General features: G+C 37.1%; 1 protein-coding gene across 2 annotated transcripts in view; it reads right to left on the reverse strand.

Annotated features, from left to right (window-relative positions):
• DTNBP1 (dystrobrevin binding protein 1) overlaps window positions 1-22,823 on the reverse strand; it is a 74,017-nt gene extending 51,194 nt beyond the window's left edge. The window contains exons 1-5 of one of the 2 annotated variants that reach the window (XM_009884163.1): window positions 22,779-22,823; window positions 21,235-21,285; window positions 20,330-20,390; window positions 16,414-16,546; window positions 8,489-8,621 (exon numbers count right to left, since the gene is read on the reverse strand). In XM_009884163.1, the coding sequence (XP_009882465.1) occupies window positions 8,489-8,621; window positions 16,414-16,525 (245 nt within the window). In that variant the 5' untranslated portion in view covers window positions 16,526-16,546; window positions 20,330-20,390; window positions 21,235-21,285; window positions 22,779-22,823. The remainder of the gene's footprint in view (window positions 1-8,488; window positions 8,622-16,413; window positions 16,547-20,329; window positions 20,391-21,234; window positions 21,286-22,778) is intronic. The other variant, XM_009884164.1, reaches the window with a different exon arrangement.
• Between the last annotated feature and the right edge of the window lie 1,260 nt (window positions 22,824-24,083).

Raw genomic sequence — 24,083 nt, forward strand, 5'->3', positions numbered from 1 at the left:
GCTCTGTGCATTTGCATAGAGGCACTTCAGCCGTGCCTTCGTTGGGGCTGACTTGGTTGGAGCAGCTGTAATTACTTTGTGCTGCTCTCCCGGCGGCATTCCTTTGCCGTGTATTAACGGTGCCTCCCCATTGGCTCCTGTTGGTCCAGGAGCTCCTGACTCGTCTACATAAGACTCTGATCATGCTGCAGCACAGCCAGCAGATTTCGAAGCAAATGGGTGCAGGGCCTCACCAGCACCCCGTTCCTCTTTCCTTGGTACAACATCCCTTGGCTGGTCACAGGCAAACCTAATAATACCCCCTACCCCCATCAAGTCTAGTTTAAAGTCCTGTTAATGAGCCCTGCTAATTTTTGGGCAAAAACCCTCCTCCCCCTTTGAGTGAACCACCCCCCGTCTGCTGCCAGTAGGCCTGGTGCCACACAGGCCATTCCATTGTTGAAAAACCAAAAATTGTGGTGGTAACACCAGCCATGAAGCCACATATTAACAGACTGAGCTTGTCTGTTTCTTCCAATGTCCTTGCCTGCAATGGGAAGTAGGGATAAAAAAATAACCTGTGCTCCAGATCCCCGTAGTAACGGTCCCAAGGCCCTGATCTCTCTTTTAATAATTTTTGCACTTCAATTTGCACATTTGTTGCCCCCCACATAGAACAGAAGCAGCGGGTAGTAGTCTGAGGGCCGCACCAGGCTCGGGAGTCTCTTCGTGATGTCCCTGACCTGTGCCCCAGGGAGGCAGCAGACTTCCCTAAGAGTGGGGTCTGCCCTACGTATCAGACACTCTGCCCCCCTTAGAGCTGAGTTGCCAACAGCTATAACCCTCCTTTTCTTCCTTGTAGAGGTAGTCTTGATACGGTGAGTAGGCCTTTCCAGTCCTGGCAGGTCCTGTGATGTATTAGGACTGTCACCCTCATTGTTCTTAGGCTGTTCTACCATGCCCAGGGCCTCATACCTGTTGTACAGTGGTACATGGGGAGGGGAGGCAGGCAAGGAGGGGGTTCGCTTGCTGACCCTGCCACAGACTTGCCTCCCTCCACCATTTTTCCGTGGCCCAGTCTCTCTTTCAAGGAGCTCAATGCCTGGGTCCACCAGTCTATTTCTTTCTCACTCTCCCTGATACTGCTTAGTTGTTCAACTTCATCCCTGAGCTCTGCCACCAGGCACAGCAGATCATCCACTTGCACACACCTCACATAGCCGTTACTACCACTACCACTTGCTAGTAGCATAAGGCTGCAGCACTCCCTGCAGCCTGAGGCCTGGATGCCCGTGTGTTTCCGAGGGAGCACGGTCTGTGTTGCTGCATCTACTCTGGCAAGTGCTGAGGACATGGCTTTCTGGCAGGTGGAGACCAAGCCTGAGTTTCTCTTACCAGGTGAACCCACCTCTGGAACTGGCAGCATCCTCAGCACCCTTTCTGCACGCCCTTCCATGAAAACTGCTGCACACGCCCTGACTGCCCACTCTGTTCGCAGCACTTGAGCTCGAGCTGCCGGCGCCCTGCAGGTCCCTGTGCCGCCTTGGCACTTCCCTGGCTCAAAAAAAGCCCCTTTTTTGCTGACATCAGCCGGCTCTGCTGCGGACGTGCCTGCACCAGAGCTGTTCGTCTCAGCAAATCATAAGGACATAGAGGTGCTATAGCATGTCCAGAGAAGGGCAATGAAGCTGGTGGGAAGGTCTTGAGAATAAGTCTTATGAGGAGCAGCTGAGGGACTTGGGATTGTTTAGTCTGAAGAAAAGGCCGCTGAAGAGGAGACCTTATTGCTCTCTACAACTCCTTGAAAGGAGGTTGTAGAGAGGTGGGCGTTGGTCTCTTCTCCCAAGTTAAAACCGATAGGACAAGAGGAAATGGCATCAAGTTGCACTGGGGGAGATTTAGGTTAGACATTAGGAAAAATGTCTACACTGAAAGGGTTGTCAAAGACTGGAACAGGCTGCCCAGGGAAGTGGTTGAATCGCTGTCCTTGGACGTATTTAAAAGCCATCTAGATATGGCGGTCAGGGACATGGTTTAGAAGTAGGCCTGGTAGAGTTAGATAACAGCTGGACTTGATCTTAAAGGTCTTTTCCAGCCATAATGATTCTGTGATTCAAAAGAACAATAAAAATGAGGGAGATGGCATTAAAAACAGAAGAAAACGGTAGAAGTGAAATCATTAAAAGCAATCAAGTGTGTTGTCCTCTGCTAAGAGACTGATACAGGCCATTTAGCATTGGAACCATTCCAAACTGGAATCTGAAATGCAGAATAAATCCTCTAAAAGCTTATGCCTTCAGATGTAAGATTTTGCACTGGACCCAGTTTTTATGTTTTTGCCTTCATCCTGTCACTATCAAAAAAAGGGGACTGTTTTTAAATTTCATTTTTTTTTAAACTTTTATCTTTGTATGCAATGTCATTGGATCACTAAAAGATACATGTATCAGCACAGTTTATTTATTTTTATCATACAACCAAACCTTTAGGAATCAAAGTTTAAAACTGAAATTTGAGACCAGAAATTTAAAAGAAGTTACAAACAACTGCAAGCTACAAAGAAATTTAAGAAGCTACAACAAAATTTAAGAGAAGCTGAAGTTTAAGAGAAGGTACAAGCAACTCCAACATCAAAGGCCACCTCCACCAACTCCACCATCTTTAGTCTTTCCCAGAAATAAAAAGGGTTCTTGCAAACCTGTTTTTGCTAAACAGGCACACAACAAAATCCAGACTTTCTTTTAATTTGGCCATCAATTTCCCCCATAAGTATTAAAAGAAAAACAATTACATTATTCAAAAACTGGCCAAACTTTATTCACTAAGTGACATACAATATGTCACAAGTCCACAAAAACAAAGCAAAACAAGCCTGTAACCCCATATGCACTCTTTACCGAAATGCTGAATGTGGTTCCACAGAGCATGAATCAATTGTGGCAGATAGAAGTTACAATTTGTACCACTTCAGGCATCCTTAACACATCTGTTTGACACAGAAATGTAAAATCTCCTTCACAGAGGTGTTGTCAATAAACACATTTAACACATTTTTTCAACAAATTTTAAACAAATTGGGTTTGGATGTAAATGAAAAGGAATTACTAAAGATCTCAGGAAAAATGTTTATCATTAAGACAGACAGAATTTATCAGGAGGCACAGTGTCTTGCTTGAAAGCAGAAAATGGATTTTAGCATGGTAATGACAAACACCTAAGCCCTGTTCTCCTGCCACTATCCACAACGAATGAATGAATTTGATAAATAATGCAGTTTTGAGGTTAGGGAGAGTACAAAATGATGATTAAGGCAGTGCCAAACCATCTGTTTCTATTATTGGTATAATAAGTCTGGACAAAGAATGGCTGGCACTACAGACTGACAGGATTCACAGATTATGCCCAGTAACCGACACTACATAAAGGTAGAGAAAAGTTATGCAGGATTGACATAATGCTTAACATTTTCTAGAAAATATTAGTAAAAGGTGCTGTTAGACGCAGAGGATCCAACACAAACATTCAGTCTTTAATCACAGGTCACAAAAGCCAAATAAGAAAAAAATCTGTTATATGCCTATTCAATAGAAAACAAAACTATAAGGAGAAGACACATAACGAATCTCCTTATAACAAAGTCATTACCTCTTGGCATCAAGCACAAGCCAGCACAAAAGAAGGGCAAAATTAAATCAACTTAAAAGTGACAGAAATTATACTGCACATTCACACTTTGCAAATAATATAAAAAACTGCCAAACCCCCTACAATCCTTTTATCTGCTATGTATTCAGTCTTGCCCAATGTTTTCAAACACTTGGAGCACTGACGGAAATAAAATTCACTAATAATGAAGCAGCATGCTCCTTTGGATTTGATGCATGCAAAATAATGTACTGCAAGTATTCTTGCAAACAAAAGTAAGTTCAGAGCCCTAAAATTACAAAAAAAGAAGCACAATTATCAGGAGAACTTTTCCAAAACTTCTGCAGGCCCAGTTTTTCAGGATCAGTTGGAATTCTCATTCCATGTGTCTGTCCAAAGAAGTGCAATAACTGATGGCCATAAATTAATTCCAGCCAGTTATCACCATAAAAACACTTGCTACTGATTGTGCTGTATGCAAATTCACGAACAGCAGGACGGAAAAGATCTCTGCAATGTGAACTCTGGCTTGAGCACAGAAACTTACAGTCATACAATTAACGTCTAAAGAAAATTCAAAGCCAGTTGTCCACTGCATGTCTACCATAAAAGCTGTCCTGAAGACAATAGAAGTTCTGCATCCACCCTTGCAAAATTATTATTTATGTAACGTACACGGAGGTATAGCAGCTGAAAATCTATAGTACCAGAAGACTGATCAAGAAGAATATGGCATGAAACCTTACTTTGATGAAATCTTTGATGAGAGCTATTAAACATGTAGCTAGAGACTTAGAAATAATTCAGAGTACATTTAATGTGGGAAAGAAAAAAAAAAAAACACCATTATTGCAAATGTTTTAAACAAGTGTATTTTTTACATAAAAAGTTAATTGGATAAATTAGATGTAAAGCTTATAAGAGTTATGGAGGTACAATTTAAATTTGTCACTACCAGATGGGAGGGAGTCCTCACTGAAGACAATGTACTGTACAGTGTACTGTTTTAGCTTACACTTGGGGAATGCTATGGGATCTAAATAAGATCTACATAGAAGTCGTCTTTTAGGCAACATGATTTTGTATGGCACTATATTACCCATTCCATCGTGTCTCTTTTGACCTTGGTAAAAAAATTAATTAATTTAGGTTAAAAAACATCACCAAAAAAAGGCAGTTTTTTTACAGTGATACTGCAGGAGATAAAGATAATATTTGAAAGAAAACATAGCAAAAAAAAAAAAATACAAAATATTTTAGTATGTTAGTGAGTAAATAACTATTAATTGGCCCAAGGTAGAAGGAACTTTTTCAGAAAGGAGACTACTCTGAACTGTCTACAGTAGTTTTTGGTATTTACTTTTTGAATGTTTATGTTGCTCAGGCCTAACATAAGCCACTGTATCTAACTGCAACAATCCTTACTGTCCCTTATGTTCCCAAAGCAATTAGAAAGAAGAATAAAACCAACCAAAGACCATACAGAAGAAATAAACTTAACAGGGGTAACTAAATTTTATAAGTTTCTGAATGAGAAAGTGAATCAAACATTCTCCTCCAGAAGCATAAAACCACCATCATGGCACAGCAATGCCTTTAACAAGAATTATGACAGTCTGCCCAACTCCTCATCCACTGCACTAATTAACAAACCATAGGGTTACATATTATTTGACAATAAATAAAGCTTTAAAATATAAAAATTAGGAATAAATATGCACTTTAAGAACATATTTTCTCTTCAGGTAAAGCATTTCTTCAAATCTCACCAAAGGAAAAAAAAAATTATTCCCACTAAGGTTTGCAATATTACTAAACATTCATCTGTGAAACATTTTATCTTATGCCATAAGCCTGCAATTCAGTACACATAAAAATTGGGACCAAAGTGACCTTCTGACCGTGCTTCCTAAAGGACACGGTGCACGCTGCCTTGGAAATGCAAGAACTGACACAGGAGACTGGAGGGATACAAGGAGTTTTCTGCAATCAGAAACAGTACATCCTCAGTCGGAGGATGAAGGGAAGGGAAGAATTGTGCTTGATTGAGAACAGGACAGGAAACAATATGCTAACATACATGCAAACAATTGCAGCAAGACTAACTAGAGAAAACAAGGGTTTCTAGACTTCATACAACAATACTGGTGCCCTGATCAATGGATTTAAGAACAAAAAAAAGACAATCTTAAAAATCCAGAGATAAGCAAACAGAAAAACAACGAATCCCCCCAAACTCCCGGCTTTAAAAATATATTGTGGAAAATACCTTGGACTGATGAATTTACTTTGAAACTAGCACTCAACACAATGACAAAAGGGAAAAAAATGATCCGTTTGAACTGGAATAAAGTTACTCTATTTAATAGGGAGACCTATTTCTGAAAATCAGTTCCCATAGTTACCATAAGCTGCATTTCAAAGGTTTAATGTTGACCTAAAGCACTTTCTTCTAAATCTTTCACATAGGAAGATTTTTCAAAAGACTTGAAATACATGAGCTTCTAGCCTAAGCTCTACAGTTACTTTACAATAAATTTACTTTTTGTTACATGCTTAAAATAACCAGTTTGTAGAGTTTGTGTTCATCTCAGTTTTCATCCCTGTATTGTCAAAACACAGGAAACGTTTGGGGTTTTTTCTTCACAAAACCACTCACTCCCTGGAAATAATTTTTGTTTAAAAGAGAGCATAGATTCCTGAACCCCCACTTGATTCTTTCAGTAGCTGGTATCACAGTAAAAACCCCAAACACTAAAGAGAGGAAGACAGAATGAGTCCCAAACATACACAGCAAATCACACTCACATTAACTGGCTGTTCATTCTTCAAGTATCTACATTGGCAAGTGTCCTTCTAGTAATGAGCTAGCAGTTAATTTCTTACCTAAATAAATACAGTGGTAATGATCAACCAGAAATTACCTGCATTTTTCCTGTTTTGTCTACATCTGACCAAATGTAATCAGCTTATAATTATGTTAAGTAGTTTGCTTAGTATTCCATTTATAGAATTAGATTAGATGCTGCTAAGCAGAGCAGGCAACAGTTTAACACTTTATTTTGATGTTGAAAGCAGAAGCTAGGGGAGGGGAAGAGGGAGTGAGGATGGCAGAGACAACAAACAAAACTCAGACGACTTCAGAAAGATTACTATATTTTAGGGGGTACAAATTTGTTGCTCTATGCACATTTTAAATTTGTGTGCTATTTGGTTGAATAGCACATATTTAGATTTTTGAAGTTATTACTATTAAATTTTTAATTACTTAAATAGGTCCAAATGAGTGAATAATCAGCCATACCAACTACTGTTGACTCTTCCTGGAGAGAGAGAGAACATGGTGTTGCCCTGGCTTAGGAAAGAGAGAATCCATGCTGCAGGAAATGACAAGACCTCGGCCAAGGTCCTGGCCTGAGGTTAAGCTATCTGAACAGGATGTGAAAAACTAAAGGACATGACATGAGAAATTGCTGCACACGACAGATAACATAGTAAGAAGCTGACAAAAGCTACAGATAGCACCATGAGGGATGGCTAGATTTCATAGATGGTTAAAGAGGAGTTCAGTCAGAAACAGCCAAACTTCACAGAAAATTGAAGGGGGACTTTTAAGGTACCAGGGGACCTGCTGGGAGGCGGAACTTGCAACACCAGCTGTACTTCATTAAGCATCTGTAACACCACAGAAGGCCAAGATTCCCAAGATAACAGTATCAGAAATACCATTTTAGTAGCAAATCTAGGACTAATAGGGAAAAAGTCATTAGGGGTGGATTGTCTATTTGAGAGGAGACTGGGATTAAAAAAAAAAAAGAAAAAAAGTAAAAGAGCTACAAGGATGGCAAAAGGAGGGTCAAGAAAGAGGAAAACAGATAAGCTACACAAAATGTGACCAGTGCTATCTGGCACAGTCCTGCCTTTGATCACCACATACTAATTAAGACTGTAAACCAAACCAGTCATTCTGACCATACCACATGAGTCAAACTTGCTGGTGCAATCAAGAGAAGAGAGGAAGGTGTGAGGGTGCTTCCCCTGGCTAGCACGAGGACACCTGGTTATCCCCATGTCAGTGCTGGCTCCAGGTCTGTCAGCATTGGCACCTACCCATTGTTCCCTAACATAGGCTGTCTTTGACAAATTGCTTCAATTGAACTCCTCATTTATATAATGGACTTAATACTGCTTTTCTTATCTCCTTCAGTAAGGTTATTTTTTGGCACTGTCAGTAACAAAACAAGGAAAGTCAACAGTTTAAGTTATTTAAGCTATTAATATTTATCTCTTGCTACTTTATCTTTTAAGTAAACACGAACCTCAAGAGTTGGTCCTGACTTTTCACACATACTGCTACAAGTTGGACTTTGATTCCAAGTAGCAATGCCCTGGTTTTGCAAGTAGGAGAACAGTGGGAGAAAAATATCTTTCACACAGAGTGAAAGGTACTCATAGTATAGGATAGAACTGAAAGATAGAGGAAAATACAGTTCCTAATTTTACAAGTACATGGGGGGGAAAAAAAAAAAAAGAAATCCAAACACCAGGGCAAGGGATGGAAAGAAACAACAATTTATCGGTGCTTATTAACACTAGCCCTTACTCCACCTGTTTGTAGCCAATAATAAGCATGACTTATTTCTTAACAACAATGTAGTGATAATTTTCCAAAGACACACACTCTTTGTTCATCACCAAGTTAGACTGACATTCAATGAATCCATTAACAAATTTGCAACTTCCTGTCAAAGATCATGGTTTCTTTAAAAGATGAAAATACAAGGGATTATATTATATACAGGGAAAAAATAATCGCAAAAGGCTTATACTTTATGCTTATATTTATAGCAATTGTTTTATTTACCTTTTTGTTTTCTTGTAGTTTTCCAGCTGTAATGTCTGCATACATTTGTATCTTTCCAACTCACACTGTTCACACAGGTCCTCAAGACACAATAGATGATTCTCCATTTCCTCAAAGTTTGCCTCTAGCTGGGCTATAAGAAATACTTATATGAATATAAAATTGTTTCAATAGATGGATAGCTCACCTGAACAGAAACAGGAATTTATAGAGGTACATAATTAATATAGTAATAATTACACATATATAAATGGCTCAGAAAGATAAACAAATCTCAGTTCATATCACATTGTAAAGAGTGACAGCAAAGCCACATTACGGGAGATCTTTCTGAGGTTCCCTTTGTAGTAAGATGCTGAACCACTATATTTGCCCCAGCACCTTGGTCTCTCAGGCTTGTGGTCCATACTTCAGGAAAAGAAGCATCCAGAACTCATAATTTAATTTTGCTTCTTGGGCATACTATCAGTTTAGCCCCTCCTGCCTGGTACCAATCCGAGGAATAGAGCTGTGCTCACCAAAACCAGTACTAATCTTAAATTACTCAAATGAAGCAAAAGTAAAGCATACTGGGATAATTTTAACTTTTAGATAACCTCATGATAATACAAAATATAGACTTTGAAAGTTTACTCTGAAGACACAATGTCTACTGATAGGAAAACCTCTAGATAGCCATGCACTTAAAATCACGCAAAACCTCTTAATCTCCTCTTTAGCCATAATTGCTCAGAATCTCAACTTAAAAGAGATCATGCCTATGAAATGCCCTGAGAAAACTGATCTTATCTCATAGCTCACCCTGTTTTGAGTAGAAATTTGGACTAGAGAACTCCTGAGGTCCCTTCTGACTTGAATTATCTCACATGGATCTTGTATCAAAGGATCACTCTCCCTGCGGGTGATTAATGCTGAACTCCATGTCCCTCCTCAGGATGCCAAAGTGGAAAAGCTATTTTCCCAAACTCTAACCAGAGTCACTCTGGGATGGAGCTGTGTGAATACAGAACTATTATTCACCCTTTTGCCAGGACTTCTCCTATACCAGAGGGAAGGTAAATTGCAGGAGGAAGGATAAATCACACTTTTACAGAGAAAATAGAAACCAAAGAACAAAAGGGAGTTTGCAGTTGAGAGACACACTCATCTGTTGCAGTGTACGAATGTGACTGTTAATGCAAAAAACTACACAGATGATGGAATAAAATAGCGGAAAACCTAAAGCAACTCTGAGTTTTGGCAAATAGCTGTGTTTCACCTTTGCCTATAACAGACGGACACAATCTTCATAAAGAATCTTCATAAAGAACGACAAGAGCAATTAAGTTTAAGGTAGAAAAAAGTGATTTAAACTTAATTTGTTTTGGATGCTCAAAAGAAGGAAACAGCACGCTGAAGGCATCAGTCAAATCTTCAATTCTGGTTTGGCCATTCTACCAGGAGCCTATCTTGGAGTACACAAAATTTCAACTTTCTTAGCCATTACTCAATTAGAAATTGCTATCCTAGTGGTCACCCTAGAAAAGTAAAAGTTAAGACCTCATAAACAAATTTCCTAGCATGCATATTCATATGGTCAGCTCCTATTACTTAATAAGATTTTTTTAGTCCCTAACAAGTAAGGTACTGCTCCACAACAGTCAGAAAGGGAAATATGAATCATATAATCAGCAAAGGTTTTCTCAAATTATTTATCTGTATACAGATCACTTTGGGGGGAGGCAGTTGACAATTAAAGTGGAAACAAGTTTGATGAAAAAAAAAAAAGTTTTCAGTTCTGCAGACTGTGATGTTTACCATGCATTGTTTATCACATACTCAACCTTCTCTCACAAAATCCAGACATATTCAAAGGGCAATAGCATGACTACAGTTACGACTGGTGGTCCCTTTTTGCATAAAAAAATGGACTTTTCTGAGTGCATTAAAATCCAAATGTCTGTATTATGCTAACTTGCTTTTCAGAACGATTGCTCACTTATTAATTTGCAAAATTCACAAACACAGCAGGGTTCAAGATAATCTACTGAGGTACCTATCAACAACTACTGTTTTTTCCACTTAAAACCCCCACCACCTGCTTTGCTGTACTTGCTATTGAAATAATATTAAAAGGCAGCAACAAAGAACAGGAAAATAAAGAGGATGAATAAAAGCGAATTCTAGAGTGCAACTGATTCCTAGCCCTAGCATTTGAGCAGCCTCTAGTGGGAATTTAAGAAAACACTGTGCTTCTGAAGAACAGGAATGAATACTTAAGACGTCTCCAGAAGACAACAGTCCCACTTTACTTCAACACAGGTTTCAGAATTTTTCTCTGAAGTGAAAGAAAACTTAGCTGCTTTTCACAAAAGAAGCTGAAGACTAACTAGCTCCATAGCAATAGCATCAGCTACGGTTGTGAATTAACATCTCTGCTACCCAAACGCAAACGTGTGCGCAAAAAGCAAGTTCCAAACAAAGCAACATATTTAATCAATTTGAAACTTAAGCCATAATGCTTTGAACAGCTCTTATCTATATTCACAAATAAGCTCATGCTTTTAAAAAGGTATTTAGCAAAAAAATGAAATCTATAAATTCATTTCCAGTTTATAGTTCACAGTGGCACCTAGAATGAATCTGCCCCAGAAAGCCAGCTAATGTTCTGATGAATACCTGCAAGATTACTACTTCTTTTTCAGCTCTTCAACAAGTGCCACAATCAAGGGGTCAGGCAACAATCACCATCTCACTTTGAAACAGCATCGCTATGAAGGAGAAAAACGTCTCCTCCTTTTAATATTTTTACAGTGACTGGAAAAAATCCATTGTACCTTTAGATTAAGAATTTTCCTGTATAGTAATATGCCACACTTGGTAGAAATAATATTTATTAGATAGCTGTTCTTCAGGTGACATCATTCCAATTATATTAGTTTGGCCTGTATTTCTTACACTATCACACGTATAACACTATTACAAGTTTTATTTCTTATTTTCAATTTTTTTTAAAAGTATGCTTATGTCTGATCCGATGACATTAAATTCAATTATCTTCCATCAGCATATGCTGTTTTGCAGCTACTCAAGTACTTAAGTATTTATCTAGAACTCAAGAATCACAAAACCCAATTTTGTTCCTGAAAACACTTTCTTTCTAAGGTTTAGCTAATTTAAATTTCCAGCATTAAATTTATTTTAACTGAAACCTATGTAACCTGTAGTTCTGCAGTAATACAAAAATTGTTAGAAAAGCTAATTGACAGCTGTATACCAGAAAATATTACAGTTTTCAATTTTTCCTACTATCACTTTAAATGCAGCCTTCCTGCACTTTCCCAGCAACCAAAGTAAGAGAATCCACCAAGGAGTATGAAAGAAATTTTTACAAAGTTCATTCGTTTTCTGACTAAAAGCCAAAAAGGCAGAAAACAGAAAGGACGGAAACAATTACATCAACAAAATTCTCTCTACCTCTAGGTCAGGCAGGGACACAGATTACTAAGCTCTAAATAAAATAAGCAGTGAAAGACATATATATACAGGAACAGCTCAATTCAGCTGCAACATGTAAAAAAAATCTTTACATAATTACAGTTCTACTACCTCTCAATTTTGATCTGTTTTTAAAGAAAAGATCTAAAATCCAGCTAGTATCATACCATTCACACAAAGCTGAAGTAGCTTCTTTGCTGAAAATACATAGCAAGTATACTAGGATAGTCTTCCTTCTGTATTCCAGCCACAGACATTTCCAAGTTTACAACACCAAACTACATGCCTTTTATATATATACAACTCTACCTTATACAACAACTCTCTCCACTGAAGCATTCTGCCCTACAAAAGAAAAAAATCCCTGCTGAATATAGCTATCATCACACTATATTATTAAAATTCCCTGGGTTTACATACATCCCCCTGGTACTTTCCCTGATTTTCTCAGTAAAAGATAAATGCTGTTTCATTTCAAATGAAACTCATGAAAGCAAGAAAAGTATCAGCAGTTTTTAAACAACCAGTCAACCAGTATTAGTAATAAATAAAATATTACTTTCTTTAAACATTTTCCCAACAGCAAATCATTACTTATTTACAGTAAAAGTTTTTATAGCTCTCTTAACTTTAAAAATAGTTTTAAAATAACAAAGAAACCAGTAAAACCTAGAGTCTTCCAATGGAATGTGTGTTCTAGATTTCTGCATTATAAAACATTTATCTAGCTGTTTTTTAAGAGCTATCAACTGCTAGATGCTAACACAAAAGAAACCGTTATTTAAGTAAACAAACACAATTCAGAAGTCCAAATTCAAATGCCAGCTCTGTGAAAAATCTTGATTAATATACTGTCTGGTTTTAAATTCCCTTTTACTTGACCAATACCTACTAGTGTCTAAATCCCGACATAAACCACAATTAATAAACAGATAGTAGTAAACTAATAACATATCTTCCCCAAAGACACTCTCATGTCTTGCCGAAGGAGATAAGTCTATGGGCTGTTATTACACTTTTCCCTCCTAAAATTACTGCTTTAGAGGTTGTCTACAAACTGATGAAATGAACAAAAGTTAAATTCTATAATCTCAGAACACAAAACATTGCTGGAAGTATATTGCATTATTCAAACTGGAAAAATCTTTGGCATTTTTATCAAGATATTAAAAAATAAGTATGCTTTGTTAAAACATACTTTCTGTTCTGCAAAACATGTACCTAAAATATGGGGTATTAAGGTCTTGAAATAGTTAAAATGTTATCAAAATCAAAATCTTGTATTTAATGAAAAAGATATTATAATCACTGTGACATTTAGTAAGTTTTACTACATTTCCTTAATATCTAAAGAGGCCATTAAGAACACTTTAATCCTGCTTCTGAAACAAAGGGTATATGGCCTTTTTTTTTCTTTTATGCAAAACACTTGTGCTTCTCTGAACAAACTGGATTGAATTTTGCAAAGCTAGAAAATGGCAACTTTCACACTTGACACACAATCTGAAAATAAAGCATGTCCTTCTGCTCAAGATATAAACAAGGAAACCTCCTCTAAGCAGCAAGAAAAGTTTCTGTTTTCCTAATGGATTTACACACACTTGGAAAAAAATATTTTTAAAGATAAGGAAGCAACGGCTTTTATCTCTGTTACTGTATACCCAGCATTATTTTCTTCCCAGTCTCGTCTAAGTATTTTCACCCTACATTAGATCTGTCACCTATGTTCATGACCACTGTTTTCTGAAACCAGTATCAAGTTAATGCTTTGATGGTTAAAAAAAGGGGGGGGGGAATTGGATTTGGATCAAAATTGGATTTGGATCAAGGTTTGTGTGCATTGATTTGCTGAAATTAAAAGAGATATTTGAGCAACATGCCCCTGCTCAAAGATGAAGCATATTTCAAATTAAGACAAGCGTATCAGATATTGGCAAGCAGATGTTTTCTAGAGAATCTCAAATAAAAATTAGGTGATGATTCAAATTCTAGACTTTGAAAGTGAAATAACTGTCCTTTTCACTTTAACATGACAGGATTTTTTTCACTGAAGTTTTCAACAGCAGCTACAAGTAGTTGTGTAATACAACAAATTTATCAAATGAAGACACAGACACTTGAAGTGAGGGATGACTGATAATGTGAGTACCTAAGTTAAAGGACTTTATAAAAGTGCTAATGAAAATCTGTCTTGTAATACACAGTGAAAGCCGAAGAATCTGTACATGACTTGTACCAGTTTTAACTAGGGCACTAAAAAGGCTCACTTCCATTACCCAAAATTTCTTTTATCAAAAGCAGCCAGGGTTCCCTGTCTACTTTCAAAATGAAAGCATTAATAGATTTATTAGAAGCATATCATGTCACAACACAGAATTATTACTCTTCTGAAATGATAAAGATTAGCCAAATTACACCTTGGATGCACAACCCAGGACACAGCAATTTATAATTCTATATTCCTTTTTTTTTTTCAGAATGTTTCACTTATATTTAAAACTCACAGTCACAATATTAGTCATCTCTTGGAAAACTGAATACAGTTTACATTTATAACAAGCAGATAGGTCAGAGTCATAACAACTAAAAAGAGTGAACAGAATATCACAGCAAATTTCTGGTAAATCACTTCCAGAAGTGTAGATGTTGAACCTGGTATAAATTATATCTTTCTCCTCAAATAGACTCTACAAAACTTATCAGAAAAAGCAATTCCAAAACCCTCACAGTGGTTAGGAGGAACTGATAAAAACCTCTAGGTAAGTTACTTGAAATCTGACACATGTGGTTCAAATCTCACAACCTTAGTCAAAACTCATTAGCTTCCCCAAGCAGACTGGATAACACTTCCTTAAATCCTGCTTGCGCAGTATTAAAAATGTTCTAAGGACACTGAGCCTTCTCCTAGTAATGGTACAATCAGGGTGAGATTAATTCTGGTTCATAAAACTGCAACATTAGGAATGGGAAAGTAACCCAAATTCATCAGGATTTATAGCATTTGCAGTTATGAACTATAAAGACAATTCCATTATGTTTTTATTATATTGTTTATCTTTGGTCTACCAGTGGACTGCACCACTTTGTGCATGATGTTATTAAAATCAGTATTTAAATAAATCATTATTTGAATTGACATTTCCTTAGAAAATAATTGAGCTTTTCAAAAAGCCAACATTAAATGGTTATCACACATGATAAAGCCTTATAATAAAGCCTTACTAAACAAGGTGGTATAAGAAAATTGCAATAAAAAATGAAGTATGTTCCTTGGTTCAGAAAGAAATAGCAAAGTTATTACCAGCCTACTTAGGAACAAAAGCCGATTTGTGCATATCCACTGACCATAGAAGAATGAGAAATCAGCCTTTGAACACAGAAAAGAACCTTCCTTTTCTTCACATCAGATGCCAGCACACAAATCCAGCCCACCCCACAAAAAACAGGAGGTGCAATTACATGAAGAATTTCTGCATACTTCCCAGCTGGTGTAAGAATAGTGCAGGCAGAGTCCCTGGGGAACTTCGCTACTAAAATCCGTGCACTGACAGCAGTTTTTCAAAACTTTAATTTGATGCTACTTGAATAGATTTTCATAGAGGCAGCAAGAGGCCTACTGTTGACAGAAAGGCTTGCTACTTGTCAAACGCTGCATGCCCATTTCAAGGTTCAGTAACACCAGACCTTTTCAGAGACTAAGAGGCCAGAACATTTTTTTCCTAATTTCATTTTCAACAGTGGATCAACTGTTTTGTACAAGAGGTTTCCAGCAGCAGTCCACTAAAGCATTCATCTATCCATCTTTTCATTTTTAAAATTAAATCAACAGGTTAACATTTAGTAACCTTATAAAATTTGGAAGCCATCAAACAAACATGAGGTATTTTCTAACCTTAATACGTAGCATTGCTAGTTGCACTTATGAAAAAGCTGGGTATCACTTCAGAATAGCTTACTTAAACTCTGGAAGCCAGTTTTGGAACCAACAATTACTCTCAACAAAAAGTTTCTGACTTGAAAGCATCCCACACCAGGCAAACTTCTCTCCCTCCCCTCCCCCTCCAACAAACAATGATTTAAAACAACTATTACATAAAATGACGCAGACTCAATCAAAGAGAAGTAACTACATACCTGAGTGTTCACACCACTTAGAAATTTTAAAAGGCTTCAAGAATAAGAGTTTTCAACTGTTCACAGCAAGATACATAGTCGTCACAATTTTTTTTTTTCCAAATAATGACACATACATTTTAACTACTGCGAGAGCAACCACTAGTAATTTTGCTCTTTTACAAACCCAGCTTGTTTAAGAACTACTGTTTTACAATAGAAAGATGTGTTTGGGAAGCAAAATTACATTTTGTAAGTGCAAAGTTCACGACAGCTGAACTTCAGTCTAATCTTCTGTACTGACTTGAATTCTTAATATGTCTATAAAACCTTACCTAGGCTTGCCGTGAGGCATTCCAGATCTGCTAAAAACACAGGTATTTGTTGGAGCTGATCCTGTAGTTCCACCAGACTGTTCCTTTTCTTCTCCCAATGTGCAGAAAGCATCACAACTTCACTATCCACCAGCTGAAACAAACAGGTTCTTTACTTGCAAATTTATGTACCTATTTATGAGCAGCTTGACTATTTTTTTAGAATTAATGCATATGCAAGCATAAGGTCAGCGTAGCAAGCCTATAGCACTGCCACTTGTGTACTTCTCAAGTAAATATACTCAAGAAAGCCCCTGTAGTATGAAATATTTATATCAAAATGCATTGATCAAAACAAGATAAAAAGTTATTTCTCATATACTAATCAACGCAGGAAATATTTTATGGATTTTATTAACTGTAAATAACATGCATCTGGAATTTTGACAGTAGCGTTGCACTAGTACACAATAACAACATTGCAGTGATGCAATGTTAGGCTTATTTAGATCAGTAACAATTTAATGTTGCTAGTCATACCGACTTAATTTTAACAACAAAACTGAAAACTCTGCATACGACATTTAAAATAAGTTGCCTTTATAGCAGTCTTGCTGCTCTGCTCTTGATAAACTTAACTGCAGTAGTTGCAAGTCTTTAAGAACACACTTCTACGTTAGTCAATCTGTGTTGTTTGAGTCTTCTTAAGTTTTTTTATACAACAGTATAACAAGAAGAGGATACAGTGCTGAAATGTTTTATCGATAGAGGTCAGATTCTATGAAAAACAGCAAGATAACAGATCTTAAGTAACAGATGTTTCCCTTATATATGATACTTGAAAAGATTCAATCAGTTTCCCTGCTCTTAAGTTCCATTACCCATTCTTCCTCTTGCATGCAACTGCAACCCATGGCTGCTATCTGCATTCTGAATTCCTCAGTTTTTGTAGAATTTAGTTGCAGAAACTGAAAAAGCCTGAGCAACCAGCAAAGGAAGTTCTCAAAGATGTACAGTTATACCCACTTCAGAGAGATTCTTTTAGAAGAATGACAACTTCTCCCATTTCCAAGTTCCTCCACCTACCTAGCCCCGTCAAATAGCCATCCTGTTTTACCAGACAAGGTTTGAAAACTTATTCCAAAGCACAGTGAGTAATGAAACACTTCAGAAGACCAACATCCTTATTTAAATAAAGCCAAGTCTATTTTTGAGAATGAGATATTGGATTTATAGCAGTTAAAAAGTAAAGCACACCCCAAAAAAATAAATCACCATAAGACGGGGGCAAACACCAGAAAAACATTTCAGCCCAGAGATAACTGAATTCAGCTAAAATTACAATCATCTAAAAGCAGTATTTTTAGGACAATTTTGTAGATGGGACTGGTAGCTTGCATCTACAATTTAACATGGTAAGACTGTAGGCAGCAATTAAAGCTTGAAATTTTCACTTTCCTTTCTCTAGTCAACATTTATAAATAAGACAGCACGAGTAGTTTTATCTGCTACTGGCCAGTACCAGAAATAGGATACTGGACAAGTTGACCTTTAGGTCTGATATAGTACAGTCAATCTTGTGTGCTTCCACAATTCTCATTTTATTGAACCCTGTATTATCTACTTTTATAAAAAAGAAACAAAAAAAACCCACAAGCAAGACACATTTTGGATTCTCCTAAAAGTAAACATCTGAGTTTCATGGAAAATGTCAAAGTCTTCTTGGAAGTTTTTCATTCTAACATTCACAAGCAGTCATAATATGTGAGATTAAGGTTACATTGGTTTTATACATATATATATATATATATGAAACCTCACATAGTTTTCAGAACTACAATTTTTAAAGCAAACTATTGCAAGTATTACAAAACTGTAAGCAAGTCATTTAAGAGATCTCCTAAAAAAAGAAATCATCATGAGCAGTAAAACACACAAAGCTGGCAGAGAGAACTTAATCTCTAAAAATTGAATGTTTTCACTGGAATGAGTGGACAAGGTGGGCCACTCTACTACACAAGGGAAAGAAGAACATAAAATAGTGTCTTTCTTACCCTAAATGTACCTCTTCAAAATACATTAAGCAGTGAGTTTTTTATCCATTTGAAAAAGATACAGAGAAGACTCCTAAGGAAACCAGAAGAGTCAGGGAGGATGCAGCCAGGACAGAGAACTCCACAGCTCAGTCCTGCTCTGCATTGCGGCCACCCAGCTTATGCTGTCTGCCCCTTAAACAGGCTTTGGAAATTGAAAGTCTGGTGAGGACATCCAAAACAGCAAATCAATGCATTGGTAGCATTTACTGGACCGTTTCTTTCCCTTCATTCCAGAAATAAACCACACAACTTGCCACTTTACTTCCAGAGCAGGAAAACTGAACAAAATCAGGAGAAGGCACAGACACTTCCTCAGCCAGACAAGTCAAACCTTGCGGTTTCCTGTCCACTAGGATAGGGCAGCAAACAGTGGCAAGCAACAACCTTACCCTGATACTAACCCACCTACATGCCCCAACAAATATTCTATACTTTCCCAGCCCCCTCCAGTGCTTTTACAGAGCTACAGCAGCAACATGCAGCATCATTTTGGCAATTGTTTACATCAAATCATATTATTTAATGTTTGCATTACATTAATTGTTTACACTGCCATTTATTGTCAATGTTATGATGTCTTAAGCAGTCTCAAAATAATATTCCCAGCTAACTTCAAATCTTTCAAATAATGGCAGAAGAGTGCAAAAACTGACCACCTGAACTTCTGGATATGTGTTATTTTTACCACCACCTTCTTGTCACACTCTGACGCAGTCATACTTCTAATATCATTCTATACTTAACATATCCCACAGAAAACAGTAAGCTGATATAATTAATATTTTTTGCTTAAGTACAAGTAGTGATTGCAACCATCTGAAAAAGGACAGAAGATGAGAAATTCTGGGTGTCACTGTATCCGTTGAAAAGTACTTTAAAAGCAGTAGGAAATTCTCACACTCAGTGTTTGCTATAGTAATGGAAATATCAGAAAGTAAACAGGAGAATGAAATACAGATAATTCTTGTTAGATGATACTTTGTTAGAAACATGATCACAGAGAATTTCTATTTTTACAATATCTATATTTAATGCTTTAGGAATATTAATTGTAGGCTGAGTACCACCAAATCTGGAAGAGATGTGAGAAACGAGGAACTGGACATGCTGATCCATTCCATCAGCTGCCTGTCAAACACCATCTTAAAATCACAATGAAAAACAACGCAACTTGACATTTTTCCCAAGTGGCAATATGGAGCATTACTTTTTCACTATACTGGTTTTACTGGATCCAGCTGGGGTGGCATTAACTTTCTTCATAGCAGCCCACATGGTGCTGTCTTGGATTTCTGACCAAAACAGTGCTGATAACAGACCAATGTTTTGGATATTGCTGAACAGTGTACTTGTACGGCGTCAAGGCTTTCTCTCTTCCCCACTCATCCCTGCTCCTCCTGGAGTGAGTAGGCTAGGGCTGGGCAAGAAGTTGGGTGGGGACACAGCCAGAACAGTTGACCATTGGCCAAACAGATATTTCATACCACATAACACCATGGTCAACAACAAAAACTAAGGGTTTGGTCTTACAAGGCAACCATTGCTCTGAGACTGGCTAGGCATTGGTCTGCTTGCGGGAGGTTCTGAGTGACTGCTTTCGCACCACTTGCTTTTTCCTCTGTCTTTCAATTATTAAACTGTCTTTATCTTCAACCATGAGTTTTCTCATTTTTGTTCTTCCTGTTCTCTCCTATGTCCCACTGGTGAGGGAGTGAACAAGGCTGTGTGGGCACTTACCTAGTGGTGAGGGTCAACCCAGTACACTGGTACTAAAAATTTTGGTTTAAAATTATTCAGACATTTTAAAATATTTCAAGTGTGGCATTGTTATTTTTTCTTACCTCTCCAGCTTTTGCGCAATCTTTGGCTCCTTTGTGAAGGGCAGCCCAAGCATCTTCATATCTGAAGAGAAGAAAGACAAATTACTCTTTTTACTGTGTTCCCCTTACAAAGGAAGAGGATTTCACGGATGCCACTGTGCTTATATTTAACAGGGACTATCAGAAATAACAGTTTGAAATGCTGCGTGGTTGTCTTGGTAGAACAGTAAATATCAGAAAGAAATATACAGTAAGAAATAATTTCTTTCAAAGAAAAAGTGATTAATGTTTTTTAAACTGCTAGCTTACATCAAGAGCTAAATGGATCCAGCAATATTTATAAGACTACATATAAAAGCCTTAACCACTACTTGGAACCCAAGTTCACTAAGAAAATGAAAAAAATTAAGAAGATTATAATCACAACTCCACTCCCCCCCAAAAGAAAATAGGGTTTTTTTAAAAGATAAAAATACAAAGGAAATTTATAATGCAAATAGCATCTGTAACTCTGAAAAAATGTGATTAAGTACACATTTTTTCATGGCAATGAAAGGCATACTGTCTCTATTATAACAGAATGAAACCATATGAGATATGTAAAAGTTATAAAACGTCAAATTAAAACCACAGGCTGGGCCTCAGTACTGGTTTCCTTCATCGCTGTGCATTAGGCCCAGAACTAAAGTCATCTTTCAAATGTTGCTTTTCCTCCAGAACTTCTGTTTCACTTATATGACAGCACTTAAGGAATGGGCAAGCTTTAAACATATTTATAATTTGGTAACCAGCCCCACTCTACTCACTGCAGAACATTCAAAAAAGCTATTAGTAACACCTTCATTTTCTTCTCATTTTCTTAACCTAATGAAGTTATTTCTGAAATTATAGGAAGCAGACACTAACAAAGAAATGGAAGGTCATACCGGCTCAGTAATTCCAGTCCAGCAGAAAACTCTGGCAAACACTGAACAGTTCTATAAAACAAATGGTAATTATACAAATGTTGTTAATGAATAGAAGGCTGTTATAAAATGTGTGCACATACATCTGCATTTGACAGATATACTGAGCACAGAAACATTCCCTACTGTTGACTTTCACAAACATTTTGTCACTTGTGATTCAAAACACATTACACAGTGTATCTTACAAGAATATTACAAAGCTAGGATTGGGGTTTTTTTCCCCCTTGTTATTTAAAGGTAGTCCATTCTTACTTCTTTTTTCCCCCCATGTCCATTAAAAACAACTTCTATGAGATAATTTCCTAGTACAGTTAACAAACACGCAGAATGAACATTCTTTTAACTTAGAACAGAAAATTTCTGAAAATAAGACTACTACACAAGTTCTTTATGTCTGTCGATAAAGATATTGCACTTAATGCATTCTACATTAAAAAAATGTAGAACAGCACAGCAGCACCCTTACTGGCCTCTCCTCTGATCCTGACACACAAACTCTCAGCCATCCTTACAATCAACCTGTTATATTTGTCACAGAACTTTATCAGCAAAGCAGAAGTCACCCTGGCATTCCCCTGTTTGTGATGACCCAATTGGTTTGTCCAGTGCTTTTCTGAAAAAGTGATGAATATTTACAGTACATCAGACAAACCAAAATACTACAGACTGGAAAGATACAAAGAAGGCAGTTGCCTAAAATAGTTTTATTCAAACCTTCACTCATTCTTAGTTTAGTTTCTGTGTCCTATCAATACAACCAGTCTTCTGTTAAAAAACCCTTTTCATCCAAAACACCAAGCTTCAGAACTTAATACAGTTTATTTCAGATGCCTTATTTTTTTGTTCAGGGCTTCTTTTAAGACTAATTTCTGTCTACACACTGTGTTTTAGCAAGAACATACTTTACACTAAATGACATCTAAGCTTATTTGAAGAAGCAACATTCACAGACATCATTTACAAACGTTAAGTAGTCTTTCTCTATAGTTTACCCAGATTGAAAGAGTGAACAATATACTAAAACACAGATGATAAAAAAACCACCACAACTCTTAGATCTTGCAACAGAGATGAAAACAGGTAAAGTACTCCATTATACATATATTTTCCACAATATAAAGGCACATATTTCTGTTCTTGCACTAAAAAACCTGAATTACAATTTTAGTACAAGATTCAGAGATTGTAAATAATTACATTTCAGTGTACTGCAACCTCAATCTTTTATAAAGTACTACAATAACATTGAATATTCACGTAATTTCAATAGTCATTTATAAATTGATTGATGTCATCAGAAAATACCTAGGCCTATCAATCAAGGTTCTGTTAAGCAAAGTATTTCCTCAATATTAGGGTTAAGCTTTTCTGTTATCAAAAAAAATATTCTGTAAAATTATATGCAAATGTTTTTGTAACTGGCTGATATATATGAGCCACTGTCAAATTCTTTAACAAGAACATTCTAGATCAATGCTATGCATTAAGATGTTCCAAAGTACCTCTGCCTGCTTTTTTTTGCTTCTCTTGATTTGTCACCCAAAGTCTTCAACCTATAAATCAAAACAAAACCATCAGACATTTCCAACACCAAAAACAGAGAACTTGGTTGAACACATAATGTGTTAATTCCAGTCTATTATATTTAATTTTGTTTCAGCTTATTTCACAAATAAATCAAATTTCACTTAGTTTTGTGGAAACTATCATATGAAATTATTTCCACATACACTGCTTCTAAATGATGAGATTTTTTTTTTTTTCCTACAAGTGCATCAAACAAATTGGTATGGAAAGTTTAATGGGAGCTATACATCCAAGTCATCCCGGTCTCAATACTGTTTCCTTAGCAGACAGGTATTAAAGATCTGCATAGAAATAATCAATTCAATCCTGAAGAATACTCTTTATAAGATGGCATATGTGCCAAGGAAAAGCAGGACAGTCAGAGATATTTCCCACTTGCCATAAGTCTGCCAACACAAAACTAGCACAAGCACAACTTTTCTTCCAGCAACTATCAAAATCTCCAGCAGTACCACCAGAGTGTGCTGCCACTGAGCATATCTGAGGCTTGTTTCACCTATGGTGAATTTCAAACTGTCTGGTATCTTTCTCCTAAAAAACAAAAAAACCCTCACAAAACAAACACAAAACCCCAACCAACAACAAATGACCCTCCCACACACCACAGAACTCTTTTTCACTCTTTACTCTTTTTCAGTCAACCCGTATACGCTAGTCAAGTTGGCTTGGCAGAGTGAGAACCAAAACCTCCTGCTATTCTCTGACCACCGAGATGATGGATGCCCTCAGCCTCTGTGCCCTTTGGAGTCCCAGCCATCCAGGACAGCAAGGGTTAGGAAGAAATAAAGGACAGAGACATGAGCAAGACGGAAATGAACTATGAGATAGATATCCTGCAGACGTGACACAGAGATACATAATCCTGAGTGACCCAGTGACTAAGAAACACCCTAAAATATAGTTATTCAGGCTGCTTCTAAGGTAATCCCAGTCATTCCCCCAGTCTTCACCACCACCAATTTCTAGAAACTCAAAGAAGAAACCTCAAAGCTCTACAGCAAAATAGGTGGCTAGCGATTTGAGAAAAGACATGCTAAGGCAGGTGTCCATTCCTGTTAGAGGGCTCTTCATAACAGTCAAGTAGCAAGAACCACAGCACACTGAGGAAAGCACACTGTTGCAGAAAGCTCTGCAATTTGCCCTGCTCCTCTGACATGTTCCCCAGTATGCACCCCAGCATGCAACAGCTATATTCCTCTGCATACAGGGAAATGTTGGGT

This window comes from Charadrius vociferus, unplaced genomic scaffold, assembly GCF_000708025.1.
Source record: "Charadrius vociferus isolate BGI_N301 unplaced genomic scaffold, ASM70802v2 scaffold444, whole genome shotgun sequence".
Classification (NCBI taxonomy): Eukaryota; Metazoa; Chordata; class Aves; order Charadriiformes; family Charadriidae; genus Charadrius; species Charadrius vociferus.